This window comes from Fringilla coelebs, assembly GCF_963513975.1.
Source record: "Fringilla coelebs genome assembly, chromosome: 5".
Classification (NCBI taxonomy): Eukaryota; Metazoa; Chordata; class Aves; order Passeriformes; family Fringillidae; genus Fringilla; species Fringilla coelebs.
In genome coordinates this window covers 59,819,478-59,835,693 of record NC_140033.1, presented here as the reverse complement: position 1 = coordinate 59,835,693, position 16,216 = coordinate 59,819,478, and the positions used below count along the sequence as shown (strand labels likewise).

The window sequence follows — 16,216 nt, the reverse complement described above, 5'->3', positions numbered from 1 at the left end:
GGCCTGCAGAGCAATGTCCCAGGTGCCTCTGTGGCAAGCAAAAAGAGCAAAGCACAACCACCATGTTCCTTGGAGAGTGACCCAGGGCTCCCCTGAGCACTCTTCATTACTGCAAACCAAAAGACTGCACAGACCAGGTCCTACCACTAGCACCAACTATGAAAAGAAACTAGCAGGCTTCTAGTCCACTCAGTCTCAGTCAAGAGTTACAGAACAGCTAGGGCTGGAAGGGACTTTAAAGATCACCCAGTTTAGCTAATTTGTGTCTCTACAGTGTAGTCCAGGGAAAAACATTCAGCTTGGTTTCAGCATCATGCAGAAACCCAACCCTGCTTCCTCTTTCAAGGCATTTTTCCTTTAAGATGTCTCCAGCAGAGGATGCTGTTGGAGCACAGGCTGCCAGGATTCAGTCCTTGACAGAGCTGCTGGAAGCCAACTCACTTAGCAGAGAGTCAACAAGCGAACTTACACTGGACCACAGTGTAACACATTGACTACAGACAACCACATCAGAAAAATAAGGAGAATTTTCTTTCTTCCAGTAAGCAAGGCAGAATCATGTGAATTTCTAAGTTAGAACAAGGGCAACAGATAAGCTTGTCTAAGTCAGTAATACTTCCTTTCAGCAATTAAAGCAAAGCTATAAAAAAAAAGCACATAAAAGCAACAAAAGTAATTATGGTACTGAGGCTCAAGTGGATGGAGGTTGCATATGGAGTGGTGAGCACTGTTTACATTAGAGAAGAGCAATCAGACACAATAAATAATAAACTTTATTTGGATATCCTTACTGGCATTATACTACTGCAGGAATAAAAGGAATATTTACAAAAAAAAAAAAAAAAGAGACTCACTCAGCTTGTTAAAGACTCTTTCCAAATGTACTTCATACAGCTTTGGATCAATGATGTTTTCCAATTTGCTTCTGTGCAATATACCTAAATTGATCAAAGGAATACATTCCTACTATATAATTATTGGAACTCTGTGCTGTTTATCCGGCAAGATGGAAAAAATTGACAAATATATTTATTATCAAGATACATATGGGGAATTTTTAAACTTGCTCCAAAGCTTTGTATCACCAACCTCCAGTTTATTTTGTGACAGAGTAAATAACCAACCATCTGTTTTAATGTGGCAATTCCAATGTTTCGTAGAATTCCTTAGCATTAGTCCCCCAAGTATTTTTTTCCCAGGATCCCAGGTTTTGCAAGATTTTTAGATGGGTAAAGTAAACCTAAACCCTTACAACACAAGGACAAGTATACTTAAACTTTACTTTAATATACAATTGCATTACAGCAGTGGCATCTGGCATGCAGCACTCAGCCTGTAGTGCTGTAAATGATGTAAATGATGACTTCTTAGGGGAGGGCGGGAAAAAAGATGCCATCAACTTAACATGCATTTTTCAGAATTTTAATTTGCATTTTTAACCCCTTTGAGACCAGTCAAATCATACACTTCCAATGGAAGTACCTGGCACATAAAAATAGCCAAAAGGCTTATTAGTCTAGTGGGGTTAATCAGGTTACTTAGGTCTCATGTGCCTTGAAGAGACCCTGGTAAGACTGGTGAACGCTGGCCCCCCTGCCATGAGCTCTCACTGTACCACTGCCTGCAGCAGCTGCTCTCTTATTCGGGGATCACAGAAGAAGCGGAGTTTGCGGGGTAGGAGCTTCACCTCCACAGGCATCGCTTCATACTCCTCATTATCAATGCCAAAGGATCCCCCAGTGCCCTGTGTGCAGCGACAGTTCAACATCAGATGTTATTTCAGCAAGGCAGGAATGCTGATTTTACTAATAAAACACAGCTGCATACTTAGCTCAGTCTCAACCAAGATGACCCCCTGCCTCTGCCTTCCAGCCCATTTTCTCTCCCACAACACAGGGAGATCTATCCTTCACCACACAGAATGTATTAAGAGTCTGGTGCATGAGATGTTACCTCACTTAGTTACTAATTAGTGATACTTAAACGCTAGGAAGCTCCAATGACCCCACATTGTTTATACTGAAGGATTGTTTTCTATTGGAACTACAATTATGTGCACTTAGATCTTGGGTCTGCCAGTGGTGACATAAACTAATCTGCAGAAATGCCTGTTAAGTAACTTCTATTAAATCCATGTTACAAACCCCTTTCAGCATTGTTTTACTATATTGATCTGAAACATGAGATGCAAAGTAATTTACTGGCCAGAAATTACTCAGCAGTAGAATTTTCTCAAGTGTTTAATGCTGATAAAGTTACCATGTGATTAACACCATTCATCAAAATGGCAGGCTGACTTTACCTAGAAACAACTTCAGTGACTGCTCTGTGTGCCCTTGACTCATGGGAAGGCTGTGGGTACTCAAACCAGCTCCAAGGAAACTGAGACACCAGAGCAGCACAGACTAGGGGAACCAGTACAGGCTCTGGCAGTCAGAGGTACAGCAAAGCAGTTCATCTCCATCAGATGAGTCTCACCAACATAAACTGGTGAGACTCATCTAGGCTGCCTCCAGTTCCTTCACTGGAGCTGGGCCATGGAGTTGAACAGCACTGCTCGGTACCACGCACCCATGTTCTGAAGATCTTAGCAGCAGCTGCAGTATGAAGAGCTCATTTTACACCACAACCCTTACTTATGGCCCGGCTGTACTTAGTCCAGCACTGCAGAATATTCTTTCAGAATAACAAATTTGCTATTATATGAATTCAGTGGAAGCATTAGGATGCTGGTTAATCATGATGCCATAATTCATGATTTTAATTTGGTAGCAACAGATTTTTTTTGCCTTTCAACAAATTCTTTATCCCTTAATATGGAATTATTTTGCCAAATAATAGATCACTTGAAAACAGAAATTGTCTATGAGATTGATTTAATGTCCTTGTAAAAACAAGAAACTGTCCTCCCAGGGCTGCAATAGCAGCTCAGAGGCAGGAAAAGATGAATCTAAAATTACACAGGCAAGCACAGCTTTGTCTTCGTTCTCAGCTTCATCATTTCAAAGTTTTGAGGCACTTCCTTATCCTGATTTCAGCTCCCCTGCCCTGTCTTACCCTCCTTTGTCTCTAATATTTATCTTTACAGCACAATGCCTTCTAGGGTAAAATGTACACACCTTCAGTGCTAAGGAGAAGATCTGCATATTACAGCATTACAGAATGTTTGAATCAACAGTGGATCATCTGGTCCAACCTCCCTGTTCAAGCAGGGTCATCCCAGAGCACATGGCACAGGATTGTGTCCAGATGATTCTTAAGTATCTCCAGTGAGGGAGACTCCACAACCTCTCTGTGCAGTCTGTTCCAGTGCCTGGTTATGTGCACAGTAAAGAAGTTCTCCCTAATATTCAGGTGGAACTTCCCATTCACATGCACTACACTCAAGTAGGAGACCCTTTAACCACCATGACTGTCTTCATAAAAGATCTGCCACTATTTCCTGGTAGAACAAAGCTCCCCCATCAGGTTTACAGACTACTTGGGGAACTTCAGTATGTCTGTCTGGCAAGGGACTCACTGGCTGCACTGGGGAACTGAGTATCTCACTTGCAGTGTAATCAATCAATCTCCCAGATTTAGAATAGGAATTTCTTAAAGTGCAGCATCAATAGGTACAGGAAACAAAGTGAAAGAGTTTTTCATCTCTCTCAGCTTCTCACCTCTGGAACTTGCAAGATGCATCTGCTGGCTTGGATGCACTGACTCCCTGCAGGACATATGTACGGGTCACGCATCTTTTGACTTCTGTCCAAAGCAAAACAGAGGTAAGGTAAGGACATGCTTCTCTCAGAAATGGCCTTCTGCAGGGATGGCATTTTGTTGTGGTAAATCATTATGCATTTGGTAAACTTAGAGGTTATATAAAACAAATATTTGTGGGTTTAACTGTGGAAAAAGTAGAAGAGTCCTTCCCTCTTCTGCCACAGTCAATGCATATCATAATGCACCAACAGCCTCCAAACAGCTTCTGCTCTGAGGCTCACTAATTATATTTGAACACGGAGCAGAGTTTTGTGCTCTTCACTCCCATGCTGAACTATGCACTTCCTGCAGTGACTACCATCTCCTCATAGTTCATGCAACTAAACTTACCAGCAACTTAAAAAACCTAAGCCAAAAAAAGATAGCAATTTAATGATTCAATATAATTATAATTCTATCTAAAAACAAACAAAACCACCACATTTTTCATATCAAAACCAATCAGCATGACATTTATCAGCTGCTTCTGCTATCACTCATGAAGAAACCCCCATCAATTTATCCATTCCAAACAACATATCCAGTTTTGACAGTTTCTCTCTTCTGGTACCTGTGAGATTCTTATTTATGTAATGTACTTAGATAAGTGCTGCTTCCTTTCCGACATCTGTTGATGTCCTATGTCATGTAGAATGCAGTTTTCTGTCTTGGAAAGCTGGTGTTGCAAGTGCCATGTGGTCTATTTCAAGGCTTAGGCTGCTGTCCTGTCACTGTCTCAGCTGTTAGAGACAGTGAGTTGTGATTCCTTTTCCCCACAAGTGCTGCTGCAGAGTGAGCACAAGCTCTGGGCTGTGCTGACCTTCCTCTGGCCTCCTGACTGACCACACAGCAGCCTTTTGACTGACCACTGGCAAAGGGTACATTGCACCCCAGGCAGCAACCTCTCAGTCTGGGCCCCTCTCCAGACAGACAGCAACACACAAACAGCAAAGAGAACAGCACAGAATTCCAGTGTTAATACACCACAACTCTCAAGCATGGTGAAATTATCACAGATATTTCTCTGACAGGAAATGCCTGCTGTCCCCAAATTTCCCTCTCCAGACTGATATGAAAGAAGGGTGTATTTTAATATTGCCTAGGAAAAGAACTCACAAAAGCATGTCAGAATCTCTCTGTACACCAAATCTTCTACGGCCCAAGGAAGGCAGCGCCTCTAAAGTCACAGAAAATCCCAGAGAAGGAACATGAGAAGTGAGGGTAGAAACAGGAGATGAAAATCAAAGACAAAGGAAGAAAAGCTAAGGAAAGGGCAAGGAAAGACAGAAGCAATATTAACTGTGGAAAGTTTGGTTTTAATCAAATATGTATACACTAAAAGATTGATGAGTGACTGTGAGGGAATTAAACATCCTCCAGCAATATAAATTATAAATCATTGATGGCATACAATACTGTCAGTTTATACAGTGCTGTACAAACAAGCAGCAAGATTCCTCACTTAAAGTTTAACCTGCCTGGAGTTTATCACACAAGGTCTTAGATACTAGATACATAAAAGGCATACTCTGGTAAGTGAGCAGATTTTTTTGGCCAATGAAGGCACATGAAGCTCTGTAGAGATGTAACTGTGGGGTCAAGGTAAACTCAAAAGAACCAAGATATGGAATTAAAGATCAATCAAAAGAGAACACTGGTACAAGCAAATAAGACAACTCCACCTGCAGTGATTGCCCCTCTAGTGGTCCAGCAGAAAAAAATCATAATTCATTTCCCTTAGACTCTGCCCCTCACTCAAGACCAGACAGCAATGTGAAATAGCAACAAGATCAGAAGTCTAACAGCAAGTTTCCATTGATTGTTGCATCCAACTCTATGCTGAACCACAAAAATACAGGCAGAGAGAGAACCCCAACACCTACTGCACATAACACACAACCGGAACGTCATTTCCATATCCAGAAGCTGCCAACGTTAAATGAGTCAGAGTAAGACCTCTAACAAAAAAAAACAGGTTTGTGCCCTGTGGATGATAACTGCAATCGTGCCCTGGAGTGACAGCTCTCCATACTTTCATACACAGAATCTAAATTGGCTACCAGGATGTGGATTACTGATGCCACACTTTCCATGCCTGCTCTCCTTCCCTGCAGCACTTCTTAGTAAGCGCTCCATTGTAAACAACTCTTCTTCCCCCACCTTATCTAAACATCAGCTCTATGGCTGCTGCTCTTGTTCACACAGATCTGATCCACAGCCAGAGGGCACTTTGATACACCTGGGATGACCTCCTCCTTTCTTGGAAATCCAACAGCAGCTGCCCTGCAGCACACTGATGCATCCCCACACCTCCCCAGACACACACACTGCCTGAACCTCCAGGGTAGTTTCCCGCTGGATGCGTGGTCTTCTCTGTGTGACCCATCAGTCCTTATCAGCTCATGTCAGTGCCCTCTCCAATATAAAAACCCCTTGTTATCGGCACTGATAAGGTATTTCCCCTAAAAACCTTTTTCAACCCCCCAAATTCTGGTATTTAAACTATGCACTAAAAAAGAAGAAAAAAGAAAGAGCAGTTTCACACATTTCCAAAGACAAACCCTGTTGGTGCTAGGCAATGGGGGGCCTCTGATAATGGGCTTAACTCAAATCCAGCTGGCAAAGGCACAGTGGGACCTCTGAACACCCTGATTCTGCCTTGAAAAAACAGGGCACCTTTTCTCTGCTCTGACTCCTCTCTGTACAACTAACCATCCCCTCCCACTGCTCCCCCACCCCTCCATACCTCTTTTTCTTTGTTACCTACAGGCTTTTTGGCACTATTTAATCAAAAGAGCTTGTTTCTCTGAACTTTGCTTGAACAGCTCAAAGCTTTCACTACTGCCTCTAATTAGCTCCCAACAGCAGGGCTATGGTAATGCTCCTCAGAGGCATTTTCTGCACGACACTGTAACTGCAGTCAGAAAATGAGCCACACTCCTGCAGGAAGCATGTCCAGTCAACACAGGAGGTATTATTTACACTGGGAATACACTTGAATATGCCTCCCTCAAGTCACACAAGCTCATTTATATTTTTCTGCCAGTGAAGTGTTGGAGAACCCAGAATAACATCTCCTTTATGAGACCAGATTCTTCTTGCTTCTAACAGGAAAACTGCCTCCTTCTTTCCCTCTGTAGCCTTCAAAGCAAACAAATCAGTCCCAAGCAACCACAGTCCACATGCTCAGGCACTTTGAAAGCAGCTGCAGGTGGTAAACTAACTTACAGTGTATGCATAGGTCAGAAGACTCTATTCCCACTGAGGCTCCTGGGAGGCTCAAATAAGGGCCCCGTGTTGGCATCAGTATCATAAACAAGTATCTTGCAGGAATTATTAGGGTGATGACAAGCAGGTAAAGCTGCACTGAAATTTTTCCATTGATTTCACTAGAGGGAGCTCGAAGACTGAGAAAACAGCAAATTAAAAGGTAATATGGAGAGGAGCTCCCCTGGATTTAGCAGGAAAATCTGTTGCTGGTAAAACCTGCACTGAAGATGCAATGTATTTGTGAGTGGGACTGTAAGAAGGAGCTGAAAAAGGCAGCTCTGATTCACTTCTTGTAAGAGCAGGAGTAACAGGCACACTCCAAGACAACATCACAAGCAAAAAGGAAGCAGTGACGCTCACTTTTTCCACACACTGCTTCTTCATACCTGCAGCCTTTCTTATTCCATGTACAAGCAGGATCAATACATTTGCTTAAAGTCTCTGTTTAAATTCACATCTTCCAAAGTTCTTCCAGCTCAGACCTAATTTCTCCCCAGAGCTATTGAGGTAAGGAAGCTCTTTTCTTAGAGAAGGGCCTGTCTAGTCACAGTTCAAGAATTCCCAGGTACCACTAGTACAAACAAACCAGCTCTGTGACCCACCTTTCAATCCACTGAGCAGCTAGGTCTAAAAGATTCTGGGCTAAGTCTGCACAGCTGCCTATAAAACTCAGCAAGGACAGTAATATCCAAGCAGTACTGACTTACAGCAACAGGGGAAAAGATGAAGGTAGAGCAAACTCAGAAGCTAGGAAGAACTCCAGGTTCTGAATACTCCAGGTTCTGGAGCTCTGCCTTGTTTACAGAAACAGAAGATGAGTAAGAATTTTAAAGAATTAAAGTACTAGTCCCCAGGAAGCAGTACTGACTGGTGTGCTTTGCAGACCTCTGCTTCTGAGTCTTGCAGCACAGTATGAGAGAAAACCAGCACACCTTCCAGAGATCCTGCCCCCTTTCTGCAGCCTTCCCACACTCACCCTCTCTGAACAAACTCCCCTTTGCCGACATTCTCTGCTTCGATGCAAATGTCCATGAAGTCCTTCGTGCGCTGTGCAAAAAAGGATTCAGAAATCAAGCAGTTAACAGCTGAAAATGCCACACCCACGATACTGCAATATGTTCACACAATGGCCAGTCCTTTGTCCCCCAAAAGGAGGCAGAAGATGCATTTCTGCATTTCATGGTTTATTCAAATCTCAACTTGAGATTTGAATTAGAAATTACAGACAGTATTTTCCCATTAATGAATATTCAATAAATATCACAAGAAGCAAAATAATGAGTCAAACGCTTGGCATCTTGTTACATTTAAAGACAATAGCAGATCTCTTAGGCTTACTTATTTTCTATTCAATAGGTCTTTCATGATTTTAAGCAATAGTATAATGATACAACATTTGGCCACCAAACACCACAGTAAGAGAATTTTAAACAATACAAATTGGAAATCGAAATGTCCTTGGTAACAATTCTTTAAACTCCTTACTTAGCTTTCCTATTCACAGCCTGCCCTTAAAGTGAGTACAGTACAGCTTTTTCCAGGAAAGCAATTTTGATTAAGATGCAACTTAATTTTTTATGTATTTTAATATTTTTGTCCTGGCAAAAGTTGTAGTGTGCACACAATCAAAATGACAAAAGTAAAAATAAATGCATCTATTAGTGTAACTTGGTTTATTCCTTTGCTGCTCTGCAGAGGCACTGCCTGAGCTGCATCTGTAGGGCTTTATCAGCTTCCCTTCAATGGGGCAGCCTCGCATGAATCTGAGGTGAGACAGAGAGACAGGAGTGGCTGGCAGCAGCCAGCAGATATGGCTTGGTAATTCCAGAGAGCCGCTGGGCAGCTTGAAGGACTACAGGGACAATAGTTTCAAGAGAGGAATTTAATGCAGTAATAAGGGATCCACACTTGCAGAAAAAGAGATGTAGTATCAAGGTACTTCCAACTCTAGAAACAGTAAAGTACAACTGGTCTAACATGAACTTGTCCATTTCTCTACGTTATGCAAGAGACCTGAGAATCCTACATGACTTCCTTCTTTTCAAAACCAATATTAAAGTGCATCTTGAAGATCTAAGGAAGACAAAAGAGACAAAACCACAGAAAGAGCATAAGGGAGTTTGTGGTAACCAGATACTTTATCTGTTCTTGGTAGGTCTGTTTTTACTTTACATCACTGGCTCCAATCCAGTCCAACAACCAAAATTCTTCTGTTCAAGTGCCACCTAGAAACCACTAAAAACACCCAAATACTAGTCTCTGTCTAGCTTCTACCATTAGTAGGACACTCAGTCCAAATCATAAATGACAATGAAGAAGAAACTAAAGGTCATGGTGGTATAGTCTACGGAGAAACCAGGAAAACATTAAAAAACTATATGTGCCTGATTGGGTTCTTTCGGTCTGACCCTACAAGATAAATCCACATAACTCACATTTTCATGTTCTTAAAGACCCTGACTTCTAAGGAAGAACCATATTGCAGAAAGTTCAACACCACCTCTTAACCTGGGTATAGTGGCAAGGGTTTCCTGCACCCTGGAGGAGGAAATGCAGGGCAGCTCACAAGTATAGGATCACTGTGTAAGCATTTTCCTGTAAAATTAAAGACTGACATCTATCCAAATAGCTTTCACAGCAGTAAAATTGCACCAAAACACAGGCATAAGCCAAAGAGAGGTTCTAAAACAGTGAATGAACAGCACGAACATGCTGAAAAGGTTATGACAGGAACTGTTGCTTTGATGCCTTGCTTCTGTTCTTTCAACCACCTGCACTTCCTTTGCTTCAAATCAGTGTAGCCCCTGTCCTTTCCCTAGTACCAATTATTTTTAACTCCACTCTCCAAGTCTAAAAAAGAGAGAGAGAAAAAAATTCCAGCCAGACACTCCAGCTCAGCTTCCTTCTAGCAGCAGTTGATAAAAGAGAATCACTCTCACATAGGTGAAGAGGGAAATGAATGTTTCTTGGTGCTTTTTTTATTCACGGGAAATCCTAAAACTTCTGTTTGGCTACTGAAACCTTGTACAAATTCTTTCAGACCCCACTGCATCCCAGTTTTACATTGGTCTCCTGTGCTTTCACACTGGATTTGAAACTTGCCCATTCCTGGTTTTGATCATGGACCTCTGTAGCAGGCACAGGGCCTGCAAAGCCTCCCTGGCGTTCAGCAGCCTAAGACAGGAAATGCCTGGTTCATGATGACTGGACCTAAGAAGCTCCTGTTCTACCCTCAGACCCTTGCTTATCTCTCTGTAAGACTATAAGTCACATTGCCCCTCAACCCCTACTATTGGACAATTTCTAAAACCCCTGCATCCTATAAAAAGGGCTGCTTTTGCCCAGCTTGGCAGAAGCAGCTGTCACTGGGAACCTTTGCAGCAGATCTCAATAAGGACGTCTCTGTGGAACCTCCCACAGCCTTCTCCTCTCTCCCTGCATCTGCCAAAGGCACCTAGCAAGCTGAAGAGCTGAAATCACAAATGAGCTGAGAATCACTAAAGAGCTGATATCACCTAAGAGCTGAGCTTGCTCAGGTTGCCTGTGGCTCTGGAGCCTGCCTGAAGAGCCCAGACAGGTCGTGCTTAACTGGACCTCTGTCTTGGGCACCCATGGCAGCCGGGCTCAGGGAGACCCCAAAACACCAGAGTCACCTCACAGACCTCTTCTTCCATGAAGCAGTAAATGTTATTTACATATACCCATGAATGGAAGTTTAGCAAGACAGGAAAACTCTGGGGGCAGGCAGCATTTGGAATCCCATTATCTTATGGTCTTACTGTTAGATCAAGCTGCCTGTTCCGAGTTGCAATGGAAAGCTCAATGGTGGACAGCTTCAGTTCTTCCCAGTCCTCCGGGGCTACCTTCATGGGGAACTCTGTGTAGCAGGAAGAGAAGGTTATCAGTCATTAAGTGGAATTTAACGACACAGATCACTATGAAGTGGATGCCAGACACAAAAATCCATCTGAGCCATTCTGGCCACTAGCTTTGTTTCTCTAAAATGTCAAAATCCCAAAAAATTGAAAGGAAGCTTAGGAGTACTGAACAAAAGAAGAAACACCATCAGCATTTACACAGTATCAGAAAAGACTGTCAAGCACAGTACACCACAGCCCTGTGATCCTTATGTTCAAGGATGAACAGATCTCCTGGGCTGGTGACAGGAACATTTAGAAAACCCATGAAATGCTAGTACACCAAAAAACCAGGAATCCAGTGTTCAGGAGGCTGTGGTAACACATTTTTTACAGGAGGAGCTCAACAGTTCAGTTCTCATATCCAGGTCACTTGGTTTATGCTCCTGCATGAATCACCTCTGCTAGCCAAGGTGAAAGTCTTAGCAGCAGACTGTGCAGAATACCCACTCTCCTTCCTCCTGTGGCCTGCCAGGTGCACTGCCCAGACAACAGCCCAACCCAAGAGAGACTCAGAGAACAAAGTTTATGGTACAGAAAGAATTTAACATACTAAGAGAAATTTAGGCCTGGCCCAAATTTTACTGTTCTATTTAAAGCAACATTTGTTGCTCTGTGTCAGCAACTCTCCCCGCCCTGGAAAAACAAGGGCTGCTCCTCTCTGCCCAGCTCACTAAGAAGCCATTCTCCTGGAAGATTAAGAAGCTCACCCAGAAGTGCCAAGTATCTTCAATGGATGCCTCCACTGCAAAGGCAACTGTGAGTCCAGGGAATGCCCTGGGTTCCCTACAAGTGAGTATTTGCTTATGAGACCACAAACACTGGCAGGACCACTCTGTTCCATTTCTGATAGATGCCACTATAACTGTCTTGACAAAAATCACAGCTTAAAGAAATAAAAAAAGGAAACTAATAAATAACAGCAACAAAAAAGAGAGCAGAGAAGTAGACATGCCCTCCACACAACCCACCCCTGGATGTGTGAGAGGAGTAGAGCCTGCATGTGAGTTGATGCCAGAACACACCCAGCCCACCTTTTGGAGACGACCAGTATGATCGAAGTCGTCTGTAAAGCCTCACATACAAAGGAGGTCTGGATGATGTCTCCTCTGCCTCTTCTGGAGGTCTCTCAGTTGGACCCACATACATGAGAGCAGCTTGATGTTTCTGAGGCCACTCCTATGGAAAGAAAAGACAGAAGATAAAGGGCATTTTGTTTAGGGCATTTCCTGTTTATTCTGTTTAGTCCTGTAGCCCACATATTGTGTAGTCACACATACTCAGGCCCCCCCCCCCCCCCCCCCCCCCCCCCCACTGCCTCAGCCTACTTTATGGCTCTCTAGTCTCCAGGTTCATTGGTGAAATGACACTTCTGCAGTTTCAAAAAGATTACCCACAGTTCCTAAATCCACTAATCTAATCCTTCCCTGCACAGCAGTGAGGGCATTTTCCCCTCTATGAACAGAGGGTGAAGGGATGTTTCCTTTGCTGCTGATGTGTGGCAGGGTGACACAGCTGCTTCTGCCTGGAGGGAACAGCCCAAACCAGCCAGGTCAACAGTAATGTCTGAAAGCACACTTGGTTTCTGCATGCCAAAAAGGCAACCTCAAAGAGCAACTGCTCAGCAGGATCCAGTGCAAACAGACAAAGCCTACAGTGCTGTGTGCGGCCAAGGGGCACTAAACCTGAAAGGCCTTTGTTCTCCAGCAACTCAAACAATGCAGACCTGACCTGATAGTCAGGTGCTTCTAAACAGCAACACAACAGCTCTCAAGACAAATCACATGAGCTTCATAAAGCATCTTAAAAAAAAAAAAAAAAAAAGTACAAACACATTATTCTTGGTGATATTTCAGATTCCAGTACCAGGGCTACAGAAGAGCCTTAGCTTTTGAAATATCTCCAGACACTGACAAAATTTATTTCCTGCCAGTGTTATGAAAATAATTTCTGAAATGCTCCAAACATAGGACTTAGGGAGGGAATCATTTAATTGGTTTTTAAATTTATATACTAAAACAACACAGCCAAGAGCCCACATGAACTCAGTACAATTATTTTTCTATGTACAAAACTTCAGAAGTAGTTTTGGATCATATAGCACAGGTTGTTAAACTAATTCACCTCACATCTCTGAGAGCAAGGAAAGACACCACTCTCATATTACATAATAAGCAGGACAAACAGAGGTTGTATCAGTAGGGCAGTACACAAACAATAAATATTAATGATTAAATGCAAAAGCAGCAATGCTGTAAAATTTAAGCCTGTGTATTTTAGAAAAGATGATAACACTCATAACAATGCCCCTACCCATATCAGAGGTGATATTTCCAATTACATTTTTTTTCAGCTACAGGTCATCCTGTTTCAAGAGACATCCCCAATAAAACCAGAAAATATGGTGTGGAGCAGCAAACACAAGCCAGGAAGAAATTAAACTCAACAGGCAGGAGACTTCTTGTAGAAATTAACAAAGTGATAACATAGGAGGCACGTAAAGCAATATGAATATCACAATTAGGTGAGATCAAGTAGAAAGTTTTCTATCTAAATGGCTGAAGAAGTAGGCCCTTCTCTTTAACCTTCAGCAGGTTAAAGAGATCTTTTTAATGCACAATTAATAGCTCACCAGAGAAATTCACTATTACCACCCCCAGCTGAGCCTAAGGACAAAGGAAGTGAGAAAGGAGGTGGACAGAAAAGCAGAATAGGTTTCTACCTAGAATGCCAGAACACAGAAGCATAACCTCAAATTTTCTGTGGATGAGAGGGGGCGGAAAACCCACCTCAACTTTTCTGGATACATTACTATTAAGTCCCCCTTTACAGGAGCTGCCTATAGAGGAAGCATTGGCATTGTCACAGACAGCATGGCTAGACTGCACTATTTGATCTACTGTGCCAGCTCCTGGGCATTTTCACTGCCTTTCAGGAGGTTCCTTCTATGTTGAGAGAAAAGAAAAACCACGTGAATGAAAATACCTTACCTTTAATACAGGTCAAATTTTAATCTTTCCAGGATCAATTTTAAGCAACAGGAAAGTTTAAGGTGAGATAAAAGCTATTCATCTTCATGTTCATTTTACTACACAAGGAAGCCTGATTATCAATGTGCATGAGCAGTCTAATTATAGACCCTTCTGCCAGATGAATAAATCAGAGTGAAATGTTATTACAAAGACTTGAGAAAATGTGGCTGAGCACTTTAGCACTTCACCACTGCTGCTCACCAGTTTCACAGGGGGTTACTGGCTTCCCCCGGTGATCTTGCAGCAAAAATTTAAACAATTTTTTTAGAAGTATTTCTCTTCCCCTTCCTCTCTTCACAAGTAAATCTATCAATTGGTAGGCTTTTTAACAAGTTGAATTTTAGCCCCATTTTATATTGTTACCAGAATCCTTCACGAAAGCTTGCAGACAGATTATACAAAGCAAAGTCAGCCTGTTCATTTCCCAAAGAAAAACACTTCCCTCACAATTATTGCTTACCTTAAACATACTGTAAAGATGAGCTGCTTTGGCTTTCAGAGGCCCAAGGTACCAGAACCTGGAAAAATAACAGAAATAGAACTTGTGAGACATCCTGGGGTCAATACTGGGAAAGGAAGAAACTTTGCATGAAGTCAGAGCACACAGACTTGTTTGCCACTGGGTTAGTGCTCCCTGACAACCTTTAGCTTTTTGATACTGTAAGATAGTTTCTACACATCACCAGCAGCCTAGCAGTGACATCTCTATCCTGAGTTACACATCACCAAAAAGCAGTGTATAATCTTCACTACAGGCAGCAGGACATCTCACTATCAGAATTTTACTGTGTTATGTGAGACAACTGGGGATGATTCAAAGGTCTGTGGTCTAACAGCTGGTGGTGTGCAGCTCCACAATATGCAATACAGCATATTTCCAAAGTTTGGAAGAAACAAACAAAAACCCAAAAGCTTCAGGGACAAAAGAACCAGCAAACATTCATTAGTCCTAAAGGAGTCTCACATCAAAATAGCGGTTTTACAAAATAAAAATCCTGCCAGCCACACAGCATTGTACAGAATCTAAAGATGTGACTGTATCTAGGCAGGCTTGGCACACATTTTGATCAGTGTCTTCCAGCAAAGAGGGTCAACAAAGCACTTTGAACACCACCAGCTCAAGAGTACTGCAGATCTAAGGGTCTCACTAACCATTAAGGCATGCAAATGTGCCACCACTCCCCTCAAGCCATGAAACTGTCTGTAAAATAGTAACATAAGACAGCACCAGGTCTCCAGCAGCACAGTCCTTACCAGAGGGATAGTCAGATACGCTTCTGGAACTGTGTCTTATGGCTTAACTCCTTTTGAGTGCTTTTCAGTTTAAGATCAGCTGCACTGGAACACACCAAATGTTTCTAGTCCAATAAGCCATGTCTCACAGGGAGCAACAGTGGATGAAGTGGAAAAGTATAAAAAAAGGACAAGCACACAAGAATTTTGTTCCAAGCAGACTCTGAGCACCTGTTCATTTGTTGCTGAAATGCTTTCCAAGCTGAACACGTTTTTCTGCATTCAAAAACATTTATAGAAGGAAGCAAGGCTTGGGGATGTTCATGCGCCTCACGTAGCAAAGGTACTGTCATGCCTCCAGCACTGAGCCCAAAGGACTCTTACAAAAGGGAAGTGCTGCAGGGAAAGATGCGAAGGCTGACACCAGGAGAAAAACAGGGCATGGGCAGGAAGCCCAGTAGGAGTGCAGAGCAGAGAGAAATGCATTTCTTGGAACTGGGGGCTGCAATTAGCAAGAGAGCCTGCAGCACAGCCAAGTCAGCACCTACACAGCACACTAAGAATGTCCCTGGCCTCCCAGGGACAAACAACCTGACCATTTACTGCATCTCCCACATCCCCTCTTAAACCTACTCAAACATTTGCCAGACAAACTCCAGAGGTCTGTTTCCTCTTCCTTCCTGACAAAGACAGCTCACAAAGCACATGGTATTTCCTTACAGCTGCAATTCCTCCATAAGAAATGGAGGAGTGAGCTGCTTTGGCTCTGCTGCTCCTTCAGCAGATAATGCCTGTCATTTGATACACCGACACTGATATGCTAAGTGTCCATTTGGAGAAAGCCCAATAATTATGAGTTTAGCATTCAGAGAATAGCCATCAGACAGCACAGTCCATGCCACTTCTGGCAGGAACCTGAGGCATTTCCTACTGCTCTGGTATCCCTTGCTGGAATTGAGTTTCAGAGTACACACACAGCTTTTCATTGGCAGATGATGAAAAACAATGGCCAATTACTTA

General features: G+C 42.7%; 1 protein-coding gene across 1 annotated transcript in view; it reads right to left on the bottom strand.

Moving 5' to 3' along the window:
* Positions 1-641: 641 nt before the first annotated feature.
* The window catches only part of AGK (acylglycerol kinase), a 36,985-nt gene continuing 21,410 nt past the window's right edge, over positions 642-16,216 (bottom strand). The window contains exons 10-15 of the mRNA XM_084205425.1: positions 14,424-14,481; positions 11,966-12,110; positions 10,794-10,891; positions 7,991-8,061; positions 3,663-3,747; positions 642-1,744 (exon numbers count right to left, since the gene is read on the bottom strand). Of these exons, the coding sequence (XP_084061551.1) occupies positions 1,607-1,744; positions 3,663-3,747; positions 7,991-8,061; positions 10,794-10,891; positions 11,966-12,110; positions 14,424-14,481 (595 nt within the window). The 3' untranslated portion in view covers positions 642-1,606. The remainder of the gene's footprint in view (positions 1,745-3,662; positions 3,748-7,990; positions 8,062-10,793; positions 10,892-11,965; positions 12,111-14,423; positions 14,482-16,216) is intronic.